Raw genomic sequence first — 24,484 nt, 5'->3', positions numbered from 1 at the left:
ACCTGACCATGCGTACATATGCACCTAAGACCATATAGACGCCCGAAATATCCATTTTGAAGTTTCCCGAGATAATTACAATGAGTTTTCTCATGACGTCTGTATTTACGTATGTATGTGCGTATGTATGTCGCATAACTCAAGAATGGTATGTCCTAGAAAGTTGAAATTTGGTATGTAGACTCCTAGTGGGGTCTAGTTGTGCACCTCTTTTTTTTGGTTGCGTTCGGGTGTTTCTAAAGAGGTCTTTTCACCTTTTTTTGGGGGAAATCATTGTTAATTTCGATGCAAACTCAAGTGGTGTTATAATTTGGCGATATATGGCCAGTTTTTTGGTCGCCTAGTTTTGTCGCCAACTTGGAGACAAATTTGGTGATTTTTTTTTACATCTGGTTTCAATGTGGCCATTGTTGGTGATATTTAGAGGGTTAGAGAGAGAACCACATTAAAATTGCAATAATGGGGAAACATTAAATTCGTACAAAAGTAAATCATGTGATGCACAGACACATCATCTCGTTTTTTAAATTTGTTTTTGATGCTATGTGTTATCCATAAATAAGCGTTTTGCTATAATTGTACAGCAATCTTTTAACTTTCCATTAATGACTTTTTCCTCATAAGTATGCTATAACAAAGCCTATTGAACAAAAGTACACAATTTCCTTTTTTTTTATCAACGTCATATTACTTAATAATATAAAGCAATATCCATGGATCAAGGTCGCTGCAAGTTATCTGCAACTTTTGTTTTAGCATATTGAAGTATACTTTCATTCAGATTGATCAAAATATAAAAGAAATTTAACGCAAACATTAGCGAAACCAAGAAAAATGAGACAAATACCACTCAACTGGAGAGTTTTCACTATATCTTGAGTCAGAACCCAAAATACGGAAAGGTAGCAGTCCCGATTATTCTGGATTTTGGGTCCCATACTTTACTTTAAAATGTAATTTCATAAGAGTATTCAAAATTATGAACTTGTAATTAGTGTATTTTAAAGTAAATGTGGTTATGCATTAAATTTTCAAGCTTCCAGACAGAATAAGAATGTGCATTAAGTTTATAACACGATGTATATTTTCAATCTTTATTATGTTCAAATCATACAAAAGCATGCATGCCATTCAGCATAAACACGTATCTACATTTTCGTACTAAAAACTGATGTTCTTCCTGTAAAAAAGGAAATAAATTAGCAAAGTTCGCGTATTTCTAAATGCCTGCGAAATGTTGTGGTATTCAATTGGCACTTGATGAAATATACAAAGCATAAAAGACAATAAAATATTCCTTGAGAAATATTATCAAAATATAGTTCTTCCTTTTTCTAAAGTTTTTCTTTATCTTCAGCAGCTTCTTTTTGTGTTCTGAAAAAAAAAGAAAGTTTTTGCTAGGCACAATTAATTTATAAAGTGTAATAAATTACAGTTTTATCTGTCATACACATATGCAACGGATTTCTGTAAGAAAGTAATCAAAATACTACACTTCGGGGGAGGGGGGGGGAGGGGAGATCTCCCTCCACCGAAATCATTAAAGAATTCCTCAAACCTCGTTTTCAGGGTTTGAATTGCGAAAAAATTTCCAGGGGACAGTTACCAAATGGTTTGCCTTTCAAAAGCTTCAAAAATCATTTCAGATTGCTTTTATGGAGCTCAATTTTGAAAAATGGCCGAACCCCCCAACGTTACCAAATATGGTCGACAGTCACATTTTTAAGACTTCAATTACCAAAAAATTTTAGTCAAAGACCCGACTGCTCCCGTATGAAATCTAAAAATAAAAAAACTCTGCAATTTTGAAAAATTTATAAGTGGAGAGCATTCAAATCCCTCCACCTAGTATCACAGAATATCTCTTAAAACTTGGTGTATTAGGACTTCAATTTCAAAGTAGTTTCTGGGGAGAGCCCCAGAACCGCCCTGCCCATAACATCATGGAAGTTAGTCTGAAACTGCGTTTTTAGAATTTCAATTTCTCTGAAATTGAAGTCTCTAAGTAGTCTAGTTGCTGAGATAGAAGCAAAAGCAGGCCTCAGATTTTTCATGACAATCAGGCCAGTGCCTAATAAAAGTGCCTAAAAAAAGAAAAAAAGTTGAGGAATGGGAGCTGTATATAATCTTGGTTTTGTGGGCTCCTTCCAAAATAAGAACATATATACGCCACTGGGAGCGGGGAGGGGGGGGGGGGGCGGACCGCAGTTAGGAAACTGAGGAGACCCACGTGGGAGCGTAGAGTGATAAGGCATTGGGTACTATAAGACAAGGCTCATGAAATCAGCTATATTATGACACCATATTATTAATATTGAATAGAGGTTAATATATAGTAGAAGAATGTGGGGCAAAGTGAAATGGTGAAATATTTACTCTGCTGTTAGCGCCACCTATCTAGTAATATTTTAACTATTTAGTAACAGGTGTAGTCTATTCCAGCTAAGACAAAATTACATCTGAAAATCACAGAATATAATAATACAAGCATTTTTCAAAAATTGACTCTTATTGATTTTGTTGTAGGTTGAAAATTATTTTTGGTATTATCAAAGGATATAGTTCTAGTAATTAACATATGAAACATTAATAGAGACCTTCTAATATTCTTCTCAATATTTATTTAGTTAATATTAAGCTCTCTTGTATTTTTAATATTTTGTGCAATTAGACAAGTACATGCAGGGCAAAGTGAAATAGTTAATTTCATTAAATTATTCAATCATTTATTAAATCTCTTACGTATTCTTTACTAATTACTTTATTAACGTACCTTAATTCAGTAATTCACTTCTTTATTCATTTATCCTCTTATTTTCTTATTCATTCACTTTTTTTCTAACACTTTTATTTGTCTTCATGCATTAATTAATTAATTTAATTATTTGTTTATTTTTTTAGTGTATTTTCCTGTATCTATTCAACGGATTATCTGTTTAAAAAATGTAAAATTAATGAGGTGCGAATTATACACTGCCATGGATTATCTGTGCATTTTTTTTCTCAACACCAATGCATTGAACCTCAATATTTACGGCAGGATTCGCCATTAGAGATCGTTACCCAGCCTGTATGTTGTTTATTTAACATAGGTTGAATGTTCTTAAAGATCGTAAACCCTGCCTGTATGTTGTTTATTTTACATAGCTTGAATGTTCTTAGAGATCGTAAACGCTGCCTGCATGTTGTTTATTTCACATAACTTGAATGTTCTTATGCGATTCAGGTTATGTAAAATAAACAACATACAGTAAAGGAAGAAGCATTCATATGCACAAGATTAAACCGTTTGCTATTTTCTTGCCTCTGTCTTCAAGTAGTTAGCGTACTATAATGACAATTTCGAGATGAAATCTTTATTTTTTAGATTATTTTGTTTTTTAATATTGAATATACCTCAAAAGTTATTACTTCTTCACGCATTTAATTTAGTTGCTAAAATTGTATATTACATCAAACTTCATTGTTTGCATCGATCTATCCGCGGATTACAGGAAGATTTTTTTTCTTCCGGTCGATTTTAGAACCTGCGGATTATACGCTGCGGCGGATAATAAACTATCTTTTCATTTATTAATTCAACCTTTTATTTACTTCTTCATTTGATCAAAAATATTTTTTATAATCGAATACCGGCTATCCCCTTATTTTTGATGTAACATAACATATCAGCTCTATCGTGACTTCATCCTCATCAGGTAGTCTTAACTGATGATAAAGCGCGAAGATTCACTCATCAAACAACTCATAATTACCATAGTTGAGACAAATCTAACCTGGCAGCACCGTAATGCTGTGATTAGGTTCTGCGTAAGCTTTACCGTGGCTCCACTTAATACTTACCGTGCAGCATTAAGCGTCAGCGCCATTGGGGCAATGCCTTTACAAAGCTGCCTAGTTGGGTTTTCCCCAACTATAGGTAATATTTAATTATACTCGGAAAATTTCTTATGTGTTATATTCTGTGAATTTCTAATTGCACATGTAATAGCAACAGTTAAAATATACAATAACATCATATAATTCAGCACCTGTATTCTATTTTAACCCAACATTTAAAAAAATCCTCATAGTTTTTTGTGCTTTGTTTCATTGGGAATAAGAGATATCAAGATTGGAGTGGGCCGAAAAAACTCATTTTTTTTATTTCGAAGTTGTAATAGCGCGGAAAAGTTGCGATATATAAAGACGAACAAAGGAAAAAAAGAATTATGGAAATCGATTGACATCTTCCGTTCGCGCATATGGGGCCTAAAGTTTGACAAAAAAAAAAAAAAAAACATTTTTGAGATTTTTTTAAAAAGATTTTTAATTAGATGTTTTCTTAACCTCATAGTTTGTAACGTCTTTAAACAGAGCCTCAAAATATTGTGTTCAAATTTGGTTTCGATCAGCTAAGACCTTTCGGTCGCGCATGAGCCCCAAAATTTTCCAAAATAATGAAAATGTTACATTTTTATGCATTTTCGGTATTTGATGAATAATCAGTATTTAAATATAATAGACGAAGTATATTTTCAGTCGAACAGAAAATGAGATAGAAAAAAGAACTGTCAGGTTCAGTCAATGTTTTCCGGTAGCGCAAAGCCTTAGAAACTCTTCTGCGCAGACGTCGGACAGCAATCCAGACAATATCACTCGCCTGGCTGGGGACGCTCTCCTCCACGCCATCCCCACCTTCCTAGAACCACGTTAGCTGTCTCCAAACATTGTTTTTTCAGTCAGTGGTGATGTCAGTAAAGTATTATTTAGTTCGATTTAGCTGTCTTCATTCTGCAACTCTTGTAGTTTTTTGTTATGATATATGCCTGTGCAATGGGCAGTTTGTCTTTTCCATTTAAATGAGTTGCCATTCCAATACGTGTTTCAGCTCTTGGATGGCAAGACAACGGAGCCCAGTACCTCTAAAGGGCTGATTGATTTTGGTGAAAAGTTTGTTGGGTGTGTGGAACATTATTTTCAAGCAATTCCCAGTGCGCACGCAGACTATTTAACGCTGCGTAAAACTCGTCACGGTAGTCTCAAGAAAAGTTTGGAGCTGAATCTCGAAACGGATTTACAAAAACCACCCTACTGTCCAGATCATCCAAGCCTACACTGTAAAAAAAATTCGGAAACGTTTCTGAGTATATCGTGCAGCTGCGGTTCATGAAATTTTCAAAAACGTTTCTGAGTATTTCGGAATTCTCTTTCTGTAATGTCCGGAAACGTGTCTGAGTATTTCGGAATCCTCTTTCTATAATTTCCAGAAATGTTTCTGAGTATTTTGGAATCCTCTTTCTGTAATTTTCAGAAACGTTTCTGAGTATTTCGGAATCCTCTTTCCGTAATTTCCAGAAATGTTTCTGAGTATTCTGTGCAGCTGTGGTTCATGAAAGTTTCGAAAACGTTTCCGAGTATTTCGGAATTCTCCAAACAATTTTCAAAAACGTTTCTGAGAATTTCGGAATCCTTTTTCCGTGATTTTTTCTAAAAAATAATTCTTTTTTAATAGTATTGCATGCCATATCAGTTTCAATTCTTTCATATCTAAGAGCAATGAAACAAGCAATTTTAGAATCATTCGTGGATTTTTTTTTCTGAATTTCTAATGACAAATAGCATGGTTAACAGCATAACATATGCACAGTTATAAATTTTTGAAAATTTATGAAATAATATAGTAGTTTCATTCATAATCACAAAATCGTCGGGGGAGGGAAGGGGAGTACTTTCTCAGAAGTGGGATTGTTTGTTAAACAATATTAAACTTCAGTTTTTCTCTCAATATTTTCAAGACAAAATTATCAACGTATTGTATTTTTAATGCAGAACTTAAAAACATATCTTGTATCAAACTTGATAGCTTTTATTTTCGGATAAAATTTGACAGAACTTACCTACACTTTGCGTTCCGAAATTCGTTCACGTCAAGTCAATTTCTTTGACGAACAAAGTGTACCGAAAAGTACCAACAGAGAAATTGATGAATTTAAATATGACACCAAAGTCCCCCTGCTGGAACCATTCGGGTTTATTCCTCTGTTCTTGCCTTTTTCCAGTTTATCACAAATATAGATACTTAATCAAAATAGGTTACTGATTTAGAGTGTGCGCAAAATGCATTATATATTTTATTTATTAAAACATTCAACTCTATTACATGATTATTCCATTTCATATATACGAGAGTTCCCTCCCCCCCCCCCTCACACCATAAGAGTGATGGTGCACCCATAAAATGATATAAAGCGCCCCCCACCTTAAAAAAAGCAACCTCTTGAAAATGTCAATGGCACAGTCTGCGTAGTGAACGCCCCTCGTCTTCTCACCATATGTGCATTGCATATTAATAACATAGTATTTAAAAACTGATCACTTTTAAAACGATGACATGAAATAATATTACTTTTTATTTCAGCATGTAAATGCAGCTGTTCCATTTTTGCCACTGACTCATTCCTCCTGACTGTCCTACATTAAACTAGTATATCCACGAAGGAAATGTTATTTTCGGAACTAATGTCAAGGAATTTTTTAATTGTTAACCACATTTAACAAAATGAATAAGCAGATGAATTAATTTCATAACTATGTTCTTATTAATAGATAACATGGTCATTTTCTAATGGTATAAATATTTTTAAATGAATGAATAAATTATAATAAAAAAAGATAAATTATACCGGCACATTTTTTGTGAAGCATATTGCAATACTAGAAAATATTTGCATTACCATATTTCTAATGAATTAAACAATTGATTTTTTTTTCTTTTTGAACCAAAATATATGTACATCCAAGTATTTCGAAATAACTTTTCTGTGATTGCTTCTCAAATATAAATCTTACTTCTTTTGCGTAATTAATCAGTTTCAGTTGGTTACAACAAATAGTACACCGCGCACATAGGTATGTAGGATAACTTTAAGTTAATTCGATAAACCCAAAAACAGTTACAATTGGAGCCTCATCAAATGCAAATCAACAAAAATATAAATGTATATAACAACATGTTTTAAAATATTCATTAATACTTACAAGTGAACATTAGCGGAAGAAAATCTAAGTACCTCCATTACAACTGAATAAGTAATCCAAAGGGTTTCCTTTCATTAAGTATAAACACGGGTGTTAAAACTATTCACGCTTGAACACACAATATATATCTAATTATGGTCGCATTGGAAATTGTAAAGAAGCAAATGGTTATTAACTAACTTAATAGCTGCGTACATCGTCTAAAAAATCAAGGGCAGTCCAAAATGCAAAGGCGTAAAATTAGTTTCGACAGATTTTACTACTCTCTAGACATGAAATAACAAGCAATCCAATGCTACACAGTTGCTGACTGCAGCAACCATAGATAAGAAAAAAAGAAGTTCTCGTTATTTCCGACTCATTGGCGCCTGTGTTGGAAGGATGAAATAGGTTTCGAAGCGTTGCGTCATCACTTCCGCTTCTAGATATCTTGAAATAACAAAAAGCTTTCTGAATATTGAGGAGTTCGCTATTGGATGAAGGATTCCTACTATTTCGGAAACGTTTCCGATATATCCAGAAACGTTTCCGAAATTTGTTACAGTGTAGCTTCACCAGCAAATGGGTCTTCAAAGTCAGGGATTGAGTCACTGTTGATGTGTGATTCGATGGCGTCGTCGTCACTGATTTGTTACAACAATGGGGAAGATGATAATTTACAGTACATCCAGAGTTGACAGTTTCTGAGTATTCTTGCACATAGAAGTTGACTTTTACGTGAATGTTCTGTTTTTCTTCTTGGATCTAGCTTTCTTGACTTCAGAATTCTTCGAGTCCCGAACATTTATGTACTTATTGTCATCTTGAGTCATGGCTAAACAATAAGTTTTCTGAGTGAGCGAACAAACCATTCCGTTCGATCGCAGGGTTAACAACATAAGCAAAGGTTTGGGCAAGTATCTGATATATTGTATTGCTTGATAAACAAGTTTTGGAACGTTTTAAAATGGTTTGATAGAAAACCACATTGGCATGAATGATTTCAATGTAAACTATGCTAATTCTTGAAGTTCAGATGCGAGGCTTTCTTTACTTATATACACAATCTGAGAGTTCTATTTGCCTTTGTCAACCACCTCAAATGTGATAAACGCCGAGGATTTCGTGCAGCCAAATCTTCTTGACAGGTTCCTGATTCAATTGCCTTTGAAATATCAAATTAATGATGCTGATCTTTGCTGAACACGTTTTGGTCCATCTCTGTTACTAGGCAATCAATATTCTGACAGTTAACTTCCGGAAGATTCTATCAGCCAACTAACTTTTCCCCAATTGACCTTTTAGAGGTACTGGACCCCGTTGTCTTGCCATCCAAGAGCTGAAACATGTGGTGGAATGGCAACTCATTGAAATGGAAGAGACAAACTGCTCATTACATAGTCATATATCATGATAGAAAACTACAAGAGTTTCAGAACTAAAACAGCTAGATTGAACTAAATAATATTTTACTGAGATCACTACTGAAAGATGCAGAATGAAAAAACAATATTGTGAGACAGCAAACGTGGTTCTAGGATGGCGGGGATGGCTTGGAGGGGAGCGCCCTAGCCAGGCGAGTGACATTGTCTGTGTTGGAATTTTAATTTTATTCTGTCGTAATGTATTAACTGTTTCATTTGCTTAACCGTATGCAAATTTCTGTAGCTTAAGAAGGTATTTAAGCAGTCGACTGTATCCATGTGCGGGTGATTCTATGTGTTGATTTTGTCTGTTTAACATGTTCTGTAAATACTTTTATTTTACGTTAATTCTCGAGTATAAGAATAAATATATTTTAACTTAATATGCTAGTTCTCAGTCTCTAACTGCACCAGGCAGTGGCACTGCGTGCACAAACTCTGCTACTTATCGGAATATTGGTCATGGGCCTTCATGCGTTAAAAGGTCCAATAGTTGCAAACTGGTGTAGTATTTGAAAACTATTGAACTGTTTGAAAAACTGAAATGGCTCAAGTTCAAGAACTTTCGTATACATTTCCAAAGCTGTTCGACTATAATTATGCGTCCTGGAAACTCGACATAAAGTGTGTTTTGATTGATAGAAATTGTTACGAGTTTGTTACAAACGCTGAAGAAGTCAAATGTGATGACGCTGCGTCTGAACGATATAAGAAAGACTTTGAATGGCGTAAACGAACTGCTTATACCACCATTTATCAGTCCGTAGAAAGGAAATTTCAAATTCTCATCGCACAAACTGAAAGTGGAAAGGAAGCCTGGGAAATTCTGAAGTTAAATTTCGAACCGACATCCCGAGCACGTTTAGCTGGATTACTGGATGAATTCTTTGAACTGAAATTTAACCCGAGAGAAGAAACTGTTGGTTTATTTTGCAAGAAAGTGGAAGAAAAAACGCTACAAATAAGAGATGCTGGTTTTGACACGCCCGAGTTGTTATTGTGTTTCCAACTTATACGCCGTTTACCCGAAGAATATAACTTAGTTCAAATACTGTACAGATTAGAAGATAAAGATTTTACGCTGGAAAATGTATCAAAGCAACTTATCACAGAGTATGGAAGAATTTGTTTGAAACGCAAAGATGAAGGGAAAATTATAGCTGATGCATACACGACAAAATTTAAGTCTCCTGACGAGAAACCTCCAATGCAAAAGAATTTCGGAAATAGAAAGCCATCGTCTTCAAGCAGTGGAAGCGACCTGGATCCTCGAAAAAATTGGAATTCTTCACGACTTAATCGTATGGGGCCGAAATTTAGCTGCAATTACTGCGGGAAACTAAATCATTCGGAAGAAAAATGCTTCAAAAAAGCCAGAGATCTCGAGAGGAAACAAGCTTTATATTGCGAGTCTACAAAACAGACTGAATTAGCTTTCAACACTTCATCCATTGATAAAAAGATAGTAGAATTTCTGATAGACTCTGCGTCGACTTCACATTTTGTAAATGACAAAGAACTGTTTAATACTTACCGAGATATTCCTCATCAAAAAGTACTGATTGGTGACAAAGACAGTTCCTCCGAAGTCCACGGAATTGGCGATATAGACTTTACTATCCAAGACACGAAAGGTAATATAGACATTATTTTGAAAAATGTACTTTATGCACCGAACATGAGGAGAAATTTAATTGGTGGGGCTAATGTAGACATTGCAGGATGTAAAATTCTATGGGGAAATAATAGAATGGTTGTATATGATAAATTTGACAAATATTTGTTTACTGTACCCCGCGTAAATAAATTGTATGTAGTTAAAGGTTACGCTACAAATTGTAAGAATTTTGCTTTTTCTACTAGCTTAAGTTCTGAAATTGTTCATCGTAGATTCTGTCATACTAATTTACCTTTATTAGTAAATATGAGTAAAAATAATTGTGTAAAAGGAATTGAAAATATTAATAGTAAAAACATAAATAAGGTATGTGAAACTTGTGTAGCAGCAAAATCTGAAAGAATGTCGTTCAAGAGAGGTTACCAGTATAAACGTAAATCTAATCAAGTTCTCGAAAGAGTGTACATGGATTTATGGGGTGCTTCTCCAGTTGACTCTTTAGCAGGGGGGAGATATTTTTTGTCAATTGTCGATGATTATTCTAGGAAAACTGAAGTTTATATAATAAAAGAAAAAACTGAAGTTTTTGAATGTTTTAAAAAGTATTTAGTAAAAGCTGAAAGGCAGACAGGTAAAAAACTAAAGTGCGTGCGAACAGATAACGGTCTTGAATTTACGCATAAACAATTCGAGAAATTTTTGACCGAGTTAGGAATAAAAATTGAAAGATCTTCAATTTATACCCCGGAACAAGTAGGAGTCGCGGAAAATTTCAATAAAGTAGCCATGAATGCAGTTCGAGCAATGCTACAGGACAGTGGATTGAAACCTGAATTTTGGGGGGAAGCTCTTTTAATGTATGTTCACACGAAGAATAGAACTGAGCACAGTTTAACGGAAGGTCTAACGCCACAGGAAATATGGACGGGATTCAAACCTTCGGTAAGACATTTAAGAATTTTTGGATCTTTAGCATATGTTCACGTTCCTAAAGTTAAACGACATAAACTTCAACCTAAAGCTTTGATAGGAATTTTAGTTGGGTATGCGAATAAAACTAAAGGGTATAGGATTTATATTCCAAAAGAAAGGAGAGTTGTAGAAACTATACATGTGCGTATAGATGAAAGTAGAAATGGTGTAAATGCATTATTTGGGAAAAATAATTGTTATAAATACACGAATTCAAATTTTAATCAATACCCAATCGAAACTGACAATTTTAAAAACGCGACACTTGATCTCAATCATGAAATGACGGGAAAAAACTTAAGTGACGATGAAGACGAAAAACTTACTGAACGTAAAACTTTAAGTTCTATAAATATTTCAGAATGGAATAGAGTTGAAAAACCTAGAACAAAAAGTAAAAGAATTGATGTTTATTATTATACCCCAATCACAAACGTAAGATTAAGGTCTTTAAATGACGTAAGAAAGTATTGTAGGAAAAATAAAATAGCTTATGAACCTGAGAAATTTGATTTTGTTCCAAAAACTAAACATCCTAAAGCGGAAAATTTGAAAGAATCTAGTGATTCTGACCTTGATTCAAATGAAATTTTTCAAAATGAAATTTTTAACGTTGAAATTCCTAAATCGTTTGAGGATGTACTAATTAATCCAGACAGGGAGAAATGGAATGCCGCGATGCAGCAAGAATATGACATGATGCAAAAGAGGAAAGTTTGGCGGTTGGTTGATCCTCCAAAAGATGCTGCAATATTAGGTTGTAGGTGGGTTTATAATATAAAAAATACGGAGAAAAATGGCAAGAAATACAAGGCAAGGCTATGTGCGAAAGGGTATGAAATGAAATATGGAATTCATTTTACTGATTATTTTTCGCCAGTTATCAATTTCTCTATTATAAAACTAATGTTCATTTTATTGGTATCAATGTTAAAATGGTATCATGTGCAATTAGATGTGAAATCTGCCTATTTATATGGTACGTTAAAAGAAACTATTTTCATGAAGCAGCCACCTGGGTTTGTAAGTGGTGCTGAAAATAAAGTTTGTTTATTAGAAAAATCTATTTATGGTTTGAAACAAAGTGGAAGAGAATGGAATTCTGAACTGGACAGTATATTGCAAAACATTGGTTTTCACAAGTTAAAATGGTGTAACTGTTTGTATAAAATGAATGATAATGCTGTTTTAGTTGTCTATGTAGATGATTTTGTTCTATTCGCTAAAGATGAAAAAGTACTAAAATTAGTAACTGGAATGTTGAAAAATAATTTAGAAATAACTGAAATAGGATTAACTAAATATTTGCTTGGTGTTAATTTTGAAAGCATTAATGGTATGTTATTCATTCATCAAAAAACCCATATTGAAAAACTAGAGTTAAAATTTAAAGATTTGCCTAAAAGTTACGTTAAACTACCATTCAAAACTGGTTATGTTTTACCAGGTAAAGTCGACGAAAGTGAGATAGTAGAAACTGAAATTATGAGGAAATTTCCGTACCGAACTTTAATCGGTTGTTTGTCATTTTTGGCTTCCAGATCAAGGCCAGACATAAGTTTTTCTGTAAATGTAATGTCACAATTTTGTAATGGATATACATATCAACATTGGTTACTAGTAGTAGACATTTTAAATTATGTTTTTGCTACCAAAAGTTACAAGATAAATTTTTCGAATGTAGAATCATTAAACTTATGTGCATATTCAGATGCCAATTGGGGGTGTCATCTGACTAAAAGACATTCAAGTAGTGGCTTTGTAATTTATTTTTGTAACGTTCCGTTTGCATGGAAATCATCAAAGCAAAAATGCGTAGAACTCAGTTCAATGGAGTCTGAATTCATTTCCTTGACTGAAAATGTAAAAGAGTTAACTTGGTATTCCAGAGTTTTAAATGAACTAAATTTATGTGGTGTAATTAAACCTATTCAATATTGTGATAATGAATCTGCAATTTATTTTTCGAAAAATAGGCAGGAAAGTTTTAAAACTAAACATATTGATATAAGGTGTCAATTTATTAGACAAATGATAGATGAAAATGTTTTTGATTTGAAATTTGTGAACTCTAAAAGTAACAGAGCGGACTTTTTGACAAAACCTCTTTTGTTTGCAAAGTTTCAACTTGCTATTAGTAAGATTTTTGAATGATTGTTTTTCTATTGAAAAAAAAAACTACATTTACGACAGATGGGGCCGTTTGTTGGAATTTTAATTTTATTCTGTCGTAATGTATTAACTGTTTCATTTGCTTAACCGTATGCAAATTTCTGTAGCTTAAGAAGGTATTTAAGCAGTCGACTGTATCCATGTGCGGGTGATTCTATGTGTTGATTTTGTCTGTTTAACATGTTCTGTAAATACTTTTATTTTACGTTAATTCTTGAGTATAAGAATAAATATATTTTAACTTAATATGCTAGTTCTCAGTCTCTAACTGCACCAGGCAATGGCACTGCGTGCACAAACTCTGCTACTTATCGGAATAGTCTGGATTGCTGTCCGACGTCTGCGCAGGCGAGTTTTTAAGGCTCTGCGCTACCGGAAAACATTGACTGAACCTGACAGTTCTTTTTTCTATATCATTTTCAATTCGATTGAAAATATACTTCGTCTATTATATTTAAATACTGATTATTCATCAAATACCGAAAACCCATAAAAATGTAACTTTTTCATTAATTTGGAAAATTTTGGGGCTCATGCGTGACCGAATGGTTTTAGCTGATCGAAACCAAATTTAAACACAATATTTTGAGGCTCTGTTTAAAGACGTTACAAACTATTACGTTAAGAAAACATCTAATTAAAAATGTTTTTAAAAAAATCTCAAAAATGAATTTTTTTTCATATTTTGTCAAACTTTAGACCCCATGCGCGAACGGAAGATGTCAATCGATTTCCATAATTCTTTTTTTCCTTTGTCTTTATAATTCGCAACTTTTCCGCGCTATTACAACTTCGAAATAAAAAAATGAGTTTTTCGGCCCACCCTAATCAAGATCCTCATTTAAAAACTAAAGAGTAGGTACACAGGGAAAAGTTATTGGAAAATATTCCTATGTCAATAAGGGACAAAATAAGCTTATGCAAAACACTTCTTACACTTAATGAGTGATTTTTTTTTCACGAATTAATAACTAATGATTAATTTTGCAAAAAATCATGTCATGGATTTAGTTAGCTACTGAAATAAACTAATTTGGAAACAATGATTTAGTGTTTTAACCTACTGATTAATGAGTGTTATTTCTGATGCCAGAGGGGAAATTTCTTTCTTTTTCGTGTTGATTAATCCGACTTTTGGCGGACGAGAACTGATGATTTAATGTTTAGTAGGATTTTGCGGTAAAAGCACTGCCAACATGGATAGGATATTTTACCTTAAAAGTTCATGAAAAATTTTATCAGGGTAGGAACGTTACAAAGATACAAGTATTACCTGCCCGAGGGGCCACGCTAAGGATTTCGATTTGTTAGCCAGTAAATTAGCCAAACTTCAGAAGTCGTAGTTAAAAACTAAATTTAACTAATTTTAATGTATTTTTTCTGCAGAAATATTTAATTAGAGAGCAAATTATAATGTTATAGAATAAAAAATTCAAACACTAATTTATATTTTTTTTTCACCCTTTGGAATGTTTGATATTCTTTTGAGAATCAGGGAGATTTTTTTTTTGTAGAAATTTCGGAGAATTTTCTGTTTGCCAATAAATTTGCCAAATCAGTTTTTTTTTTTTTTCACCGAATGTACAATTTTATGGTATTTGGTACAGTAGCGAATGCTTAGCGCGATCCCTGCATGCGTCCATTGGTTCTAATCTACAAATATGACGGTGATTCTGAAATACATTTTCATATGATGAGCTATCTCTACCTGAGTATTGGCCCGCGAGTTTTAGGAAGTTTTCAAAAATGGTTCTTTGGCTAATAAATTTTGTTGACCCCTTGCTTAAGCCAATCGATTTAAGAAACAATTTAGTTTTTAAGCACAAAGGTTAACTTACTTTCCGATGTTTTCTGCTTGTTCCAGTGTATCAGCGAAAGGCTGATTATTAGTTTCTGGTAGCAGAAAGATCAAAAGACCACTCGACACGGAAAGGGCTGCATAAAGTATATCTGGAAGACTTGTGAATGTGCCGGAACCCTGGAATGTAAAATAAAGTTACTAATTAGCAGAAAAAATATATGAAATTAATTCAACTATTTTCGTAGCAAAATACATTTGATTTACTGATTTGCTACATGAGTAATAAATACGTTATTAAGACTATTGTTAAAATTAATAGTCGGCGCCGTGAAAATCATACATCCCGATGTAGTGAGAATTAAATATTGTTCAAGACAAGACCCCTCCGTCGAGAAAATGCACCGTTCACGGAAAAACCACCTGACCTGTGAGGTATCTCTCAGCTGACGTAAGCTGGCCTACGTACCGCAACGTATGAAATTTAAAGTTTCTTATATTGCTCCGAGACCCCTCATCAGATCCAGACAGAATTAACATGGGACCATCTGGAAAGTATACCCTTTCAAACAAAAAAAGAATTTTTCAGATCGATCCATGCGTCTTCGATTAATCAGATAACGTACATAAAAAGCCGCAGACGAATACATAACCTCCTTTTTTGAAGTCGGTTAAAAAGAAGTTTTAAATCACTTTGTTGAAAGGGGTGTGAATATATTGATTAATTTTACTTAATTTACCAACACCGTCAGTTGACGTCAGTGTCATTCGATCGTTTGCTATTATATATATATATATATATATATATATATATATATATATATATATATATATATAATTAGCAAGGATGAAAAAATAAAATGCTCTACATTTTAACCACCGCAAAATGCAGCTAATGCATTAAATGTTTTTGTTTGTAAATGTCTCACTAGTAGGTTTGCACTAATGTAACTGTACATTAAGCAACAATAAAAGGAAATTAACAAACGTTTAACAATATAAAAAGGTAACGTATTGAACAGTAAAGAGGTGGGCAGCAAAACTGCTTCGTCGACGGAGAGCTGGAGCAGTTGGTATGTTACTATAATTTATAGGTTTCTGAAGAGGTCAGTATCACACAAGCCAGCAAGCAATTTTATATCAATTTTGCACATTAAATCTGAATTTTAGAACATTCGAATGTTCTATCAGGAGAGCTCCAAAAGGATTATCGCAACCATGGCCAAAGCGAAGACAGAATTACAAGTAAGCACCACGCTTACCACTTGCCTGCAATTCTTGTAAAGCTGCGGAACTAAAAGATTTATTCTCTGTGATTGGACGCTTGGTCAATCTGGACTGGCCACAATCGACCTAAAGTCGTTACACTTAATAAATATATTCAGTTAATCTTTACTGGTAGCTAAAAATATATTTCACACCAGTGAGAAGTCTATATTTGTGAAACTTGTAGCAATTCAGTAAAATTTTTGACAAAAATACTTGATTTTCACAGGAATTACATGAAAACCTGTGAAATCCCAAAACGCTCCACGGAAATAATAAGTGACATTTTGGAATTCTTTTACAGTGCATTTCAGGGACAACTGAGAGTTGTGTCACACACTTGTGATAAGCTTTACTTTTGCATGTATAAATCTTAAAAAGCGATAGCAAGATGTAGCTTTTAATAACAAACTTGCAACAATACTTTTACAAATTTAAAGGTTTCTCCAGATATGTGATTTTTCAGTATTTTTACTGAATTTAGTATTTTTGAGAGAGCAAAATACTGTATGCAGAAAAGAAAGGGGCATTGGAAGTTAAATTCAACATGTTCCAGTTAACTTCATGTATGCATCAATTTAAATGGTCTGCTATATAAATAGAAAAATACATGGGAGAGCTTTCAGTTGTAGCAAAATATAATAACGGTGTGGTTCATGAAATACACCACCAGCTCAGTCATTTCCCGTCGAGGACTGCAGTTTCGTGCTTATCATGTGTGTGCATTTTGTGTATTTCATGAATTTCTGCGTTAGCCCTAGCAAATGGGTGGTAATTTACTGAATATACCATGCCTTGCCTTTAATCTTCGAGTTGAACCGAAGCATTGCTTCGGTCACTCGTCTGGTCGGTGCAAATTCTTATATTAGCTACCAGTTTGTTTGGCACTCTTGGCTTCTAAGAGGTTTTCCATCTCCAGCTCAGTCACTTTCCTATGTCGGGCTGAAGAGTGCTAATAAGCACGAAACTGCAGTCCTTGGCTGGAAATGACTGAGCCGGCGGTGTATTTCATGAATTTCTGCTTTAGCCCTAGCAAATGGGAGGTAATTTACTTAATATAACAGTGTGGTGTTCGCTCGCACTGCCAAGCAATTTCAGTATTTTTCATCCTGTTTGGGGCACATGTTTGTTTTTCCGATAACACCTAAAAGCTTCATCTTGAAAGTAAGTAATGTGAAAGCTCACCAACTCTCGAATGAATGGTGCTAGTGTGGATCCAATCCTGGCAACTGTAGAACCAGTTCCCAATCCAACGTTCCGGACGACGGTGGGAAATATTTCAGCTGAATACACGTACCCCGTAGCGAAGGTTGCAGTGATGCAAAATTTGCCCACCAAGGGAAAGAAGGCTTTCAAGACGACCATATCTGAAAAGGAAGAAGTTTGCTTGAGGGGACCAGGACGAAAAAATCAACAAAAAAATCGATTTTTTATTTTAAAAAATAAAAACGATTTCCCCCTTTCCAAAAATGTATGAATTTTATGTTTCTGGTCAACCAGGGGCGGATCCAGAAATTTTTGCAAGGGGGGTCAAGTTTCAATGGCCAGAGTTTTACCTCCAACATAAAAAAGTATAAGTTATGCAGGGATGCCCCCATCCCTCCCCAAGGAAGATGGCAAATCTCCTCATATGATACGGAGCCCCCGCCCCCTCCCAAATTAGATCAAATTTCCTGTCCTTTTAAATTACCCCCCCCCCCCTTCCCTAAATTTTATGCAACTTGCGCCATACATCATATTCTCTCAAATTTTCAGTTGAAGTCATATTTCTTTAGGTAAGCAAGTTGGACACATTGTAGTAAACTTTGAATATATTTTTCTTTTGTAAATGAACAAAAATCTGAAAAGAGCAATAGCCCAGTAACCGGACTCAATCAACCCTTTTAAATATGACATGCTGAGAAGAAATACCTTGCAGATAGAACCAAGCAAAAAACGGTTAACATTGATTTCATGTAGGTACTATTTTTTGGAATCTGAAAATTGAAGTTTAGATAAAAACCTTAACTTAGAGAGATTTAGTTAAATTCATGCCTCAGGGGGGTCAGCTGACCCTTTGACCCTCCCCTGAATCCGCCTCTGTGGTCAACAGAAACCCGCAAAATACGAAGATTAAAACATGTGACCACAAGGGAAACTGCAAGGGTCGAAAATGTTCGCTCCAGTTTTCTCGAAATGTGCTTTTTTGATGCTTAGGTACTTTACAGAAGTTCTAATATTAGTATATGTTTGAAATTTGGCACAATTGTTTATAGTACCCACCTGCTTCTAGTAAACCTAAAAGTTTTAGAAATTTCGTTGAATATTAAGAGCCCATTTTAATGATGAAAATTTCGAACATTTTTGAATTTCAACTCTGAATTTTTTAAAAAAATTTCAATTGGTAAAAATAAATTAAAATGTGGTTAGCAACATCACTTGCACTATTTTAAAGATACATATGAGACAGTGAGAAGCAAAGGGATGCAAGTGGACCATTTTAAGTTTCGAGTAAAATGCGTTTAAAGATCTGATCCTAGGTAGGCTTTTATTGAAATTTTTTTCTAAATCATGCTGTACAGCAGCACCTACCAGGGCTACTAGTACAATCTCTTACCCCAAGACAGAGGAGAGGTTCACCTATCATTTGTACTGGTTATCTCCAAATTTTTAATTTTGCCACATGCTCTGTTTTGATTCTCACTACCTCATATAAAATTTCAGGGTAAAATTTTTTGTCGTTTGTGAAAAAAATGTACCTAACTGTATATCGAATGTTTTGTTCTCGAAAAACTATATCTTAGTTCAGGCAGTGTTTAAAAATATTTTTCAGCAAGTGTTTTCATTAACACTAACATGCTTTTAATAGTATAGCCAAAAACACTAGAAAAAACCTTCACATTTAAATAATTATTTTGTAAAAAGATAGGCAGGTTTAAAGAGTAACCGTTTTTCCTGAATTTTTCGACTCGAGTACGTCTTGGTCTTCTTGATAGAAGCACACAAGATGAAAAAAATCAAACAAGACATTTCCGAGAGGATTGCAGAAAAAACGCGACAATGAAGCTTTACAAATATTGGAAATCTTCGGGGATTGGAAAATACATTTGGGCACACTTGTGAAAACATTGTTTTCTTCCTCACAAATATAACTTCATCAGCTTTCTTTGACTACTAGTTAATAGAATCTTTTATGATATCAGTAGAAGTTGCGTTGCGAATTATCATTAACAGTTGACGCCGTGAATGCCTTTGCAAAGAACGGCAATCCCCGATTGAAAACTGGGCGACTTGAATGCTCCAAAATTTCTACAAAGCGTTCAGAAAATGGAGATGTGTGTCAGTATTCAAGAAATGTTTTAAAATGCACTCCCAACAGTGTAGAAGAGTGTGCTAAACCAAATAAGTGTTATGAAAAGGGTTCTTAAAAGTGTTATGAAAACTGTTCCAGAAATTGCTTCAAAGTGTTCTAAAAAAAGGGGACACGTGTCCATTAGGATGGTTCAAAAAAACTTTTTTTTCCGCTAGAGTCCAGGACCCCCCCCCCCCCCCCCCATTTTTTAAGACTTACTAATAGTTTTATGCTGCAAAAGTTTTAGCTTCTTACTCAAATTTTAAGAGGATGCTCAATGACCCCTTAATTTTGCAAAAAAAAATGCTACAAATTTAGAAACATTTAATTTCCCCTGATGGTTTTTTTTTGTAAATAATTATTTTATTGCAATGTCTATGTATATTACTAGTGTATATGATAACGTGTAGCATTGTTTTTTCAGTTCAATGTACTTTGTTAACCCTTTCCCCATACATATGAAGTTTGGGGGAGGGGGTTGAGCACCCTCTTTCAGTCGAAATAGGAAGCTAAAATTCTTCCAGTATATTACTATCCACAAATCTAAAAACATTTAGGGGTGTCCTGTTATCTAAAAGAAACTTTTTTTTACATGAATTTTTGAACCACCCTCATGTCCATGTTATGAGCCAGTGTTATGAGAAGTATTCTTAGAAGTGTTATGAAAACTGTTCCAGAAATTGTTTCAAAATGTTCTAAAAAAGGGGACAGCGTCCATGTTTAAAAAGTGTCTGAAGATTTGTAGTGTATGTAACATTCACAATGAGTTTCAGATAGTTCTACTGTTGAGATGGAGCCTTGAGTAAGTTTCTGGCCCAGGACTAACTTTGGGACTTCAATAACGCTTTTAAAGACTGCCTTTTAGTTTACAGTTCTGGCATATGGTGGTATGATTTCACCCACGAAGTTTTTACGAGGATGCAACACTCATGATTTTATAAACTTCCCTTCTAATCGTAACGACAGTACTTCAAGATGTGATCTTATCGATACAAACACTGCAGTCAATTATTGTTGAACATATCTTTCTCATATATGAATATTCGATCTAAAGTTATTATGTTCCACAATTGGCTTTTCCCCCCTTTGAAATTTCAATATATTTCTCTAAAAATATTTCCATTATATGTTTACTTTAATTCTGAAATTCATAACTTCTCATAAATGTTTTTTTTTTTTTTTTTGCTTCTGCCCATTTATAACTGTATTTTGTGAGTATTGCAGTCCCTGATTCATATCATCACTGTTTAAATGTGTTTAAATCTTAGAAATTCTGGAAAATCTGTAAAAAACTCGCGTGCCCATTAAATCTCATAGAATCTCAGGCACTACGTCAATCAAAATTAATTCAGTGTCATATATTTTGTAAATGTTCAGTTGCTTTAAATTTCGTTTTATTTATTTATTATTTTATTTTTTATTATTTTATTTATTTATTTTTTTTTGTGTGTGCGTTGGTTTTTTTCTGAAAAACCCAACCACTTTTATAAACGTGTCTCCAAAAACACCAATAAGGTCAAGCGTCAAAAAAATATGGACCTGATCAAGAATATTTATTAATTAGGTTCAATTGGAGGGGGGATTTATTAATCGGTTCCAGTTAATTTCTGCTCTTGTGGTCCCTCAAATACTCCAATCAACTTCCAGCCAGTACGGCCCGACGGGTTTTGCTTCTAATCTTAGTAACCCCACTTGATTCCGTTAAAAATCGTTTCATCATTTTTTTTTTTTTTTTTTTTTTGTATTTTTGGCTCATTACTTTATTTGTAATGAACAAGCGTGACGCTTGCGTATGGTGATCTTGTTGCCTGCTTTTGTAAACCGCTTATCACAGCATTCCAGTTTTTTTTTTTTTTAACCAGATCTATTAACCTCCTGCTTCCTACTGGAGTCCGGGTTCCTACATAGAATGCAGTTTGTAAACTTCTTTGTATTGCTCAGTAAAACCACTTTTTGAGACTTTTTAACCCGTTTTCCCACTAATTTTTCTGATGTTAAAGGAGGAATTTGGGGGACATAAAAGTACCTTCTGAACAAGACTAATGAACAAGAAGTGGGTTGACAAGGTAGAAAGCCACGAAAATTAACTTGACAAAAACCAATACTATATGAATAAAAATAAGTCGGAAAGTTTTGCAAATGACCTTTTTTGATGCCCATTTAAGTTTACATGATCACACATTGAATAAGAAACAAACCACAAAAATGTACTGAAATACAACTCGAATGCCCTCTGAGTAACACCCAAATCGAACATCATTCCAATGATTGATCAGCAGTGGAATTCTAAAGGTCAGGGCCCGACTATGATTTTGGAAGACACTGGGCACGAAATTTATTTTGTGCTCCCCCCTCCACTTATTCTATAAAGCGAATCTACAAAATATTTTGTTATTCACGTGTTAACACAGCCATGCTAAATTTGGCGGTACAGCCAAAACTACGAGCCGAAACAGCCAATATACCGGTTGACATGCTCCAAAGAGTTGAACAAAACTTCCGAGTTCGATTGAATCAGTGTATTGACAATGGAGGGCAACACTTACAAAATATTGTTTTCCAAGCAGTGTAAAACATAATCTCCCATTACGTGTGACAGGAAAAAGATAATAATAAAGAATTTTTAGGTATGTAAAGTATTTTATTGCATTTTTAAAGGAAGAAGTTCCCAATATCAAAATTATCTATGATATAACTATGTAAATCACAACTAAACTTGGAGTGATTTTGTGATTTGCAAAAGAGATTAAAATTTTAAGGGGATTTTTTTTTCAGACTTAATATTTACTTATTGCTATAGTGCAATTTGAAAATTGCCAATTTTAAGCGCCAATTAAAAGTTTGACAGCAAATTTCGTGCCCCCCAAATGTTGGTGCCCCATGTGCCGATGCCTTAATCTGGCCCTGGTTAAGGTTTTTCAAATTAAGAAGCTGGCAAGCACTCATTTGCGATTGAAACGAAAATATATTTTTGCTTTAACTTACCAGATGGAACTGGTATAGTAAGCAAACAGGCTATTCCAGCGACCATCATGGCGATGGCCAGGGGTCTCCTTCTACCAGATGAACCGATGACCTTCATGGTGATGAGGTATGCTGGAAATTCGACCGCTCCCGACAGGAAGAAACTGACGTAGGGATTCAGGCTCAGCTTCTCCGTGTTGTACGAGAGGCCGAAGTAGATGAAGGAATTAACTAACCTTTTTGGAAGCAACAAAGTAACATTGTATAAGGAGACATGATCCAATGATTAAAATTTACTGCCGTGGGAAGGTGAAAAAGCAGTATCTGGAAAAATGAGTCTTTGAGATAATTGAAAATACGCGTTTTGGACTCCCTACTAATAATAAGAAAATAATAAGCAAGCTTGTGCAATAAAGCTGAAGTACAACAGATGACAAAATGCAAAAAAGTGACAAATGAAAATTTTGCAGATACCGCGTTTTACCTTTCCACGACAGGTTATTGAAATGAATTGTGTTGATGGAATAAAATTCTGCGCGGATGGCAAAGACAAGTGACTATTGTTTTAAGGTTATGAAATCCCAAACTGATCTTGAAGTTCGGAAAAATTACTATTTCAATAGCATCGGAACAGTTTATTGAAAACAGCAGTTAATTGCAATGGGGTGATTAGTTTCAAGGGTTTTTTAATCTTCATTAGGTAGTTATAAATTGATTAGTACTAGCCTAGCTAGACCCAGAGTTGCTGCTATTCGTCACTTTTGAAAATGTATCTGTGTTTTCAGATATTTTCCCACTTTGCTACACAGAAATATGGAGAGAGGACTGAGCGGTTGAACGGCATCACTTTTTTTAAGTCATCAAGGAAAATAAATACTCTAACTATCAATGACTAGTAATGGTAGTAACTTTAAATAGCTTTGAAGGTCATAATATTTTGCCACAAAATTTACGGACAGTTTTACATTTCGAAAGAGTATTATGCTCTACTTTGACAGTCTACTCTCAGCGATGTTTTTTCTTGATGACTGCAGTCACAAATACGAATGTATAGTTATGCAGATCCAAATCACGAGGTTCCTTGTTAAAGCATGAGTACCACTCGCTCAAGGATGAATAACCCTATCACTTAACCAATCTTATGAAATTGTTTTACTTTAATGTTACTACTAAAACAGGGACTGTAGTAAGTTAAAAGCTATGAATGCTCGGATTTGAAGTTTCATTAAGTTATTTTTCATGGACTAAAATTAACTTCTTAGAGAATCGATTTTAATTACTAATACAGTGGATACCGGTACTTGAAATCAGTGGTTAATTGAACCAACCGCTTTAATGAATCAAATTTTCAAAAACAGAACAAAATCCAGCTTTATTAAACCAGCCGCTTTATTGAATCAGCCGCTTTGTGGAATCAAAACTGTTTGGAACAAACGTGATTCATATAAGCGGCGGCCACTGTAGGGACCAATAAAATAGTTTAATTGGCTTTGACGAAGTTGGTTTTGGAAATCGGACGGTGGTCATCTTGGTAATTGCTCTGCTATTATAAATAACTGTCATCTTTTTGTAGTGAGCACTGAACAAATATATAAACTGCAAACTCACCAATTATAGAAGAGGACTAGAGTGTTTCTCCTCAGCCTTGGTGTCTTGAAGAGATCGAAAACCGTCGAAGACACAGCTTCAGGTCTCAACTCATCACTACGCAGGAGAAGCTTTTCAGCTTCTGCTTGGGCATAGGATTCGTTAACACCATTCTTCCTGGCCGCCTTCAAAACCACTTGCTTGAAGGCTTCTCGGTGATTGCGGATCAACAGCCATCTGGGTGACTCGGGAACCACCCTTTAAGGGAAACATTGAATGATTGGATCCGTATAACTTTCCAACACAGGAATGGTTGAAGTCAGTGGTGAGCAACCTACGGTCCGCGAGCCACA

General features: G+C 34.4%; 1 protein-coding gene across 1 annotated transcript in view; it reads right to left on the bottom strand.

Annotated features, from left to right (window-relative positions):
- Window positions 1–15,019: 15,019 nt before the first annotated feature.
- LOC129227847 (organic cation transporter protein-like) overlaps window positions 15,020–24,484 on the bottom strand; it is a 41,107-nt gene continuing 31,642 nt past the window's right edge. The window contains exons 7-10 of the mRNA XM_054862465.1: window positions 24,153–24,389; window positions 22,566–22,780; window positions 17,435–17,616; window positions 15,020–15,163 (exon numbers count right to left, since the gene is read on the bottom strand). Of these exons, the coding sequence (XP_054718440.1) occupies window positions 15,020–15,163; window positions 17,435–17,616; window positions 22,566–22,780; window positions 24,153–24,389 (778 nt within the window). The remainder of the gene's footprint in view (window positions 15,164–17,434; window positions 17,617–22,565; window positions 22,781–24,152; window positions 24,390–24,484) is intronic.

This window comes from Uloborus diversus, chromosome 8 (assembly GCF_026930045.1).
Source record: "Uloborus diversus isolate 005 chromosome 8, Udiv.v.3.1, whole genome shotgun sequence".
NCBI classification, from domain to species: domain Eukaryota; kingdom Metazoa; phylum Arthropoda; class Arachnida; order Araneae; family Uloboridae; genus Uloborus; species Uloborus diversus.
This window is presented reverse-complemented; position numbering and strand designations above follow the sequence as displayed.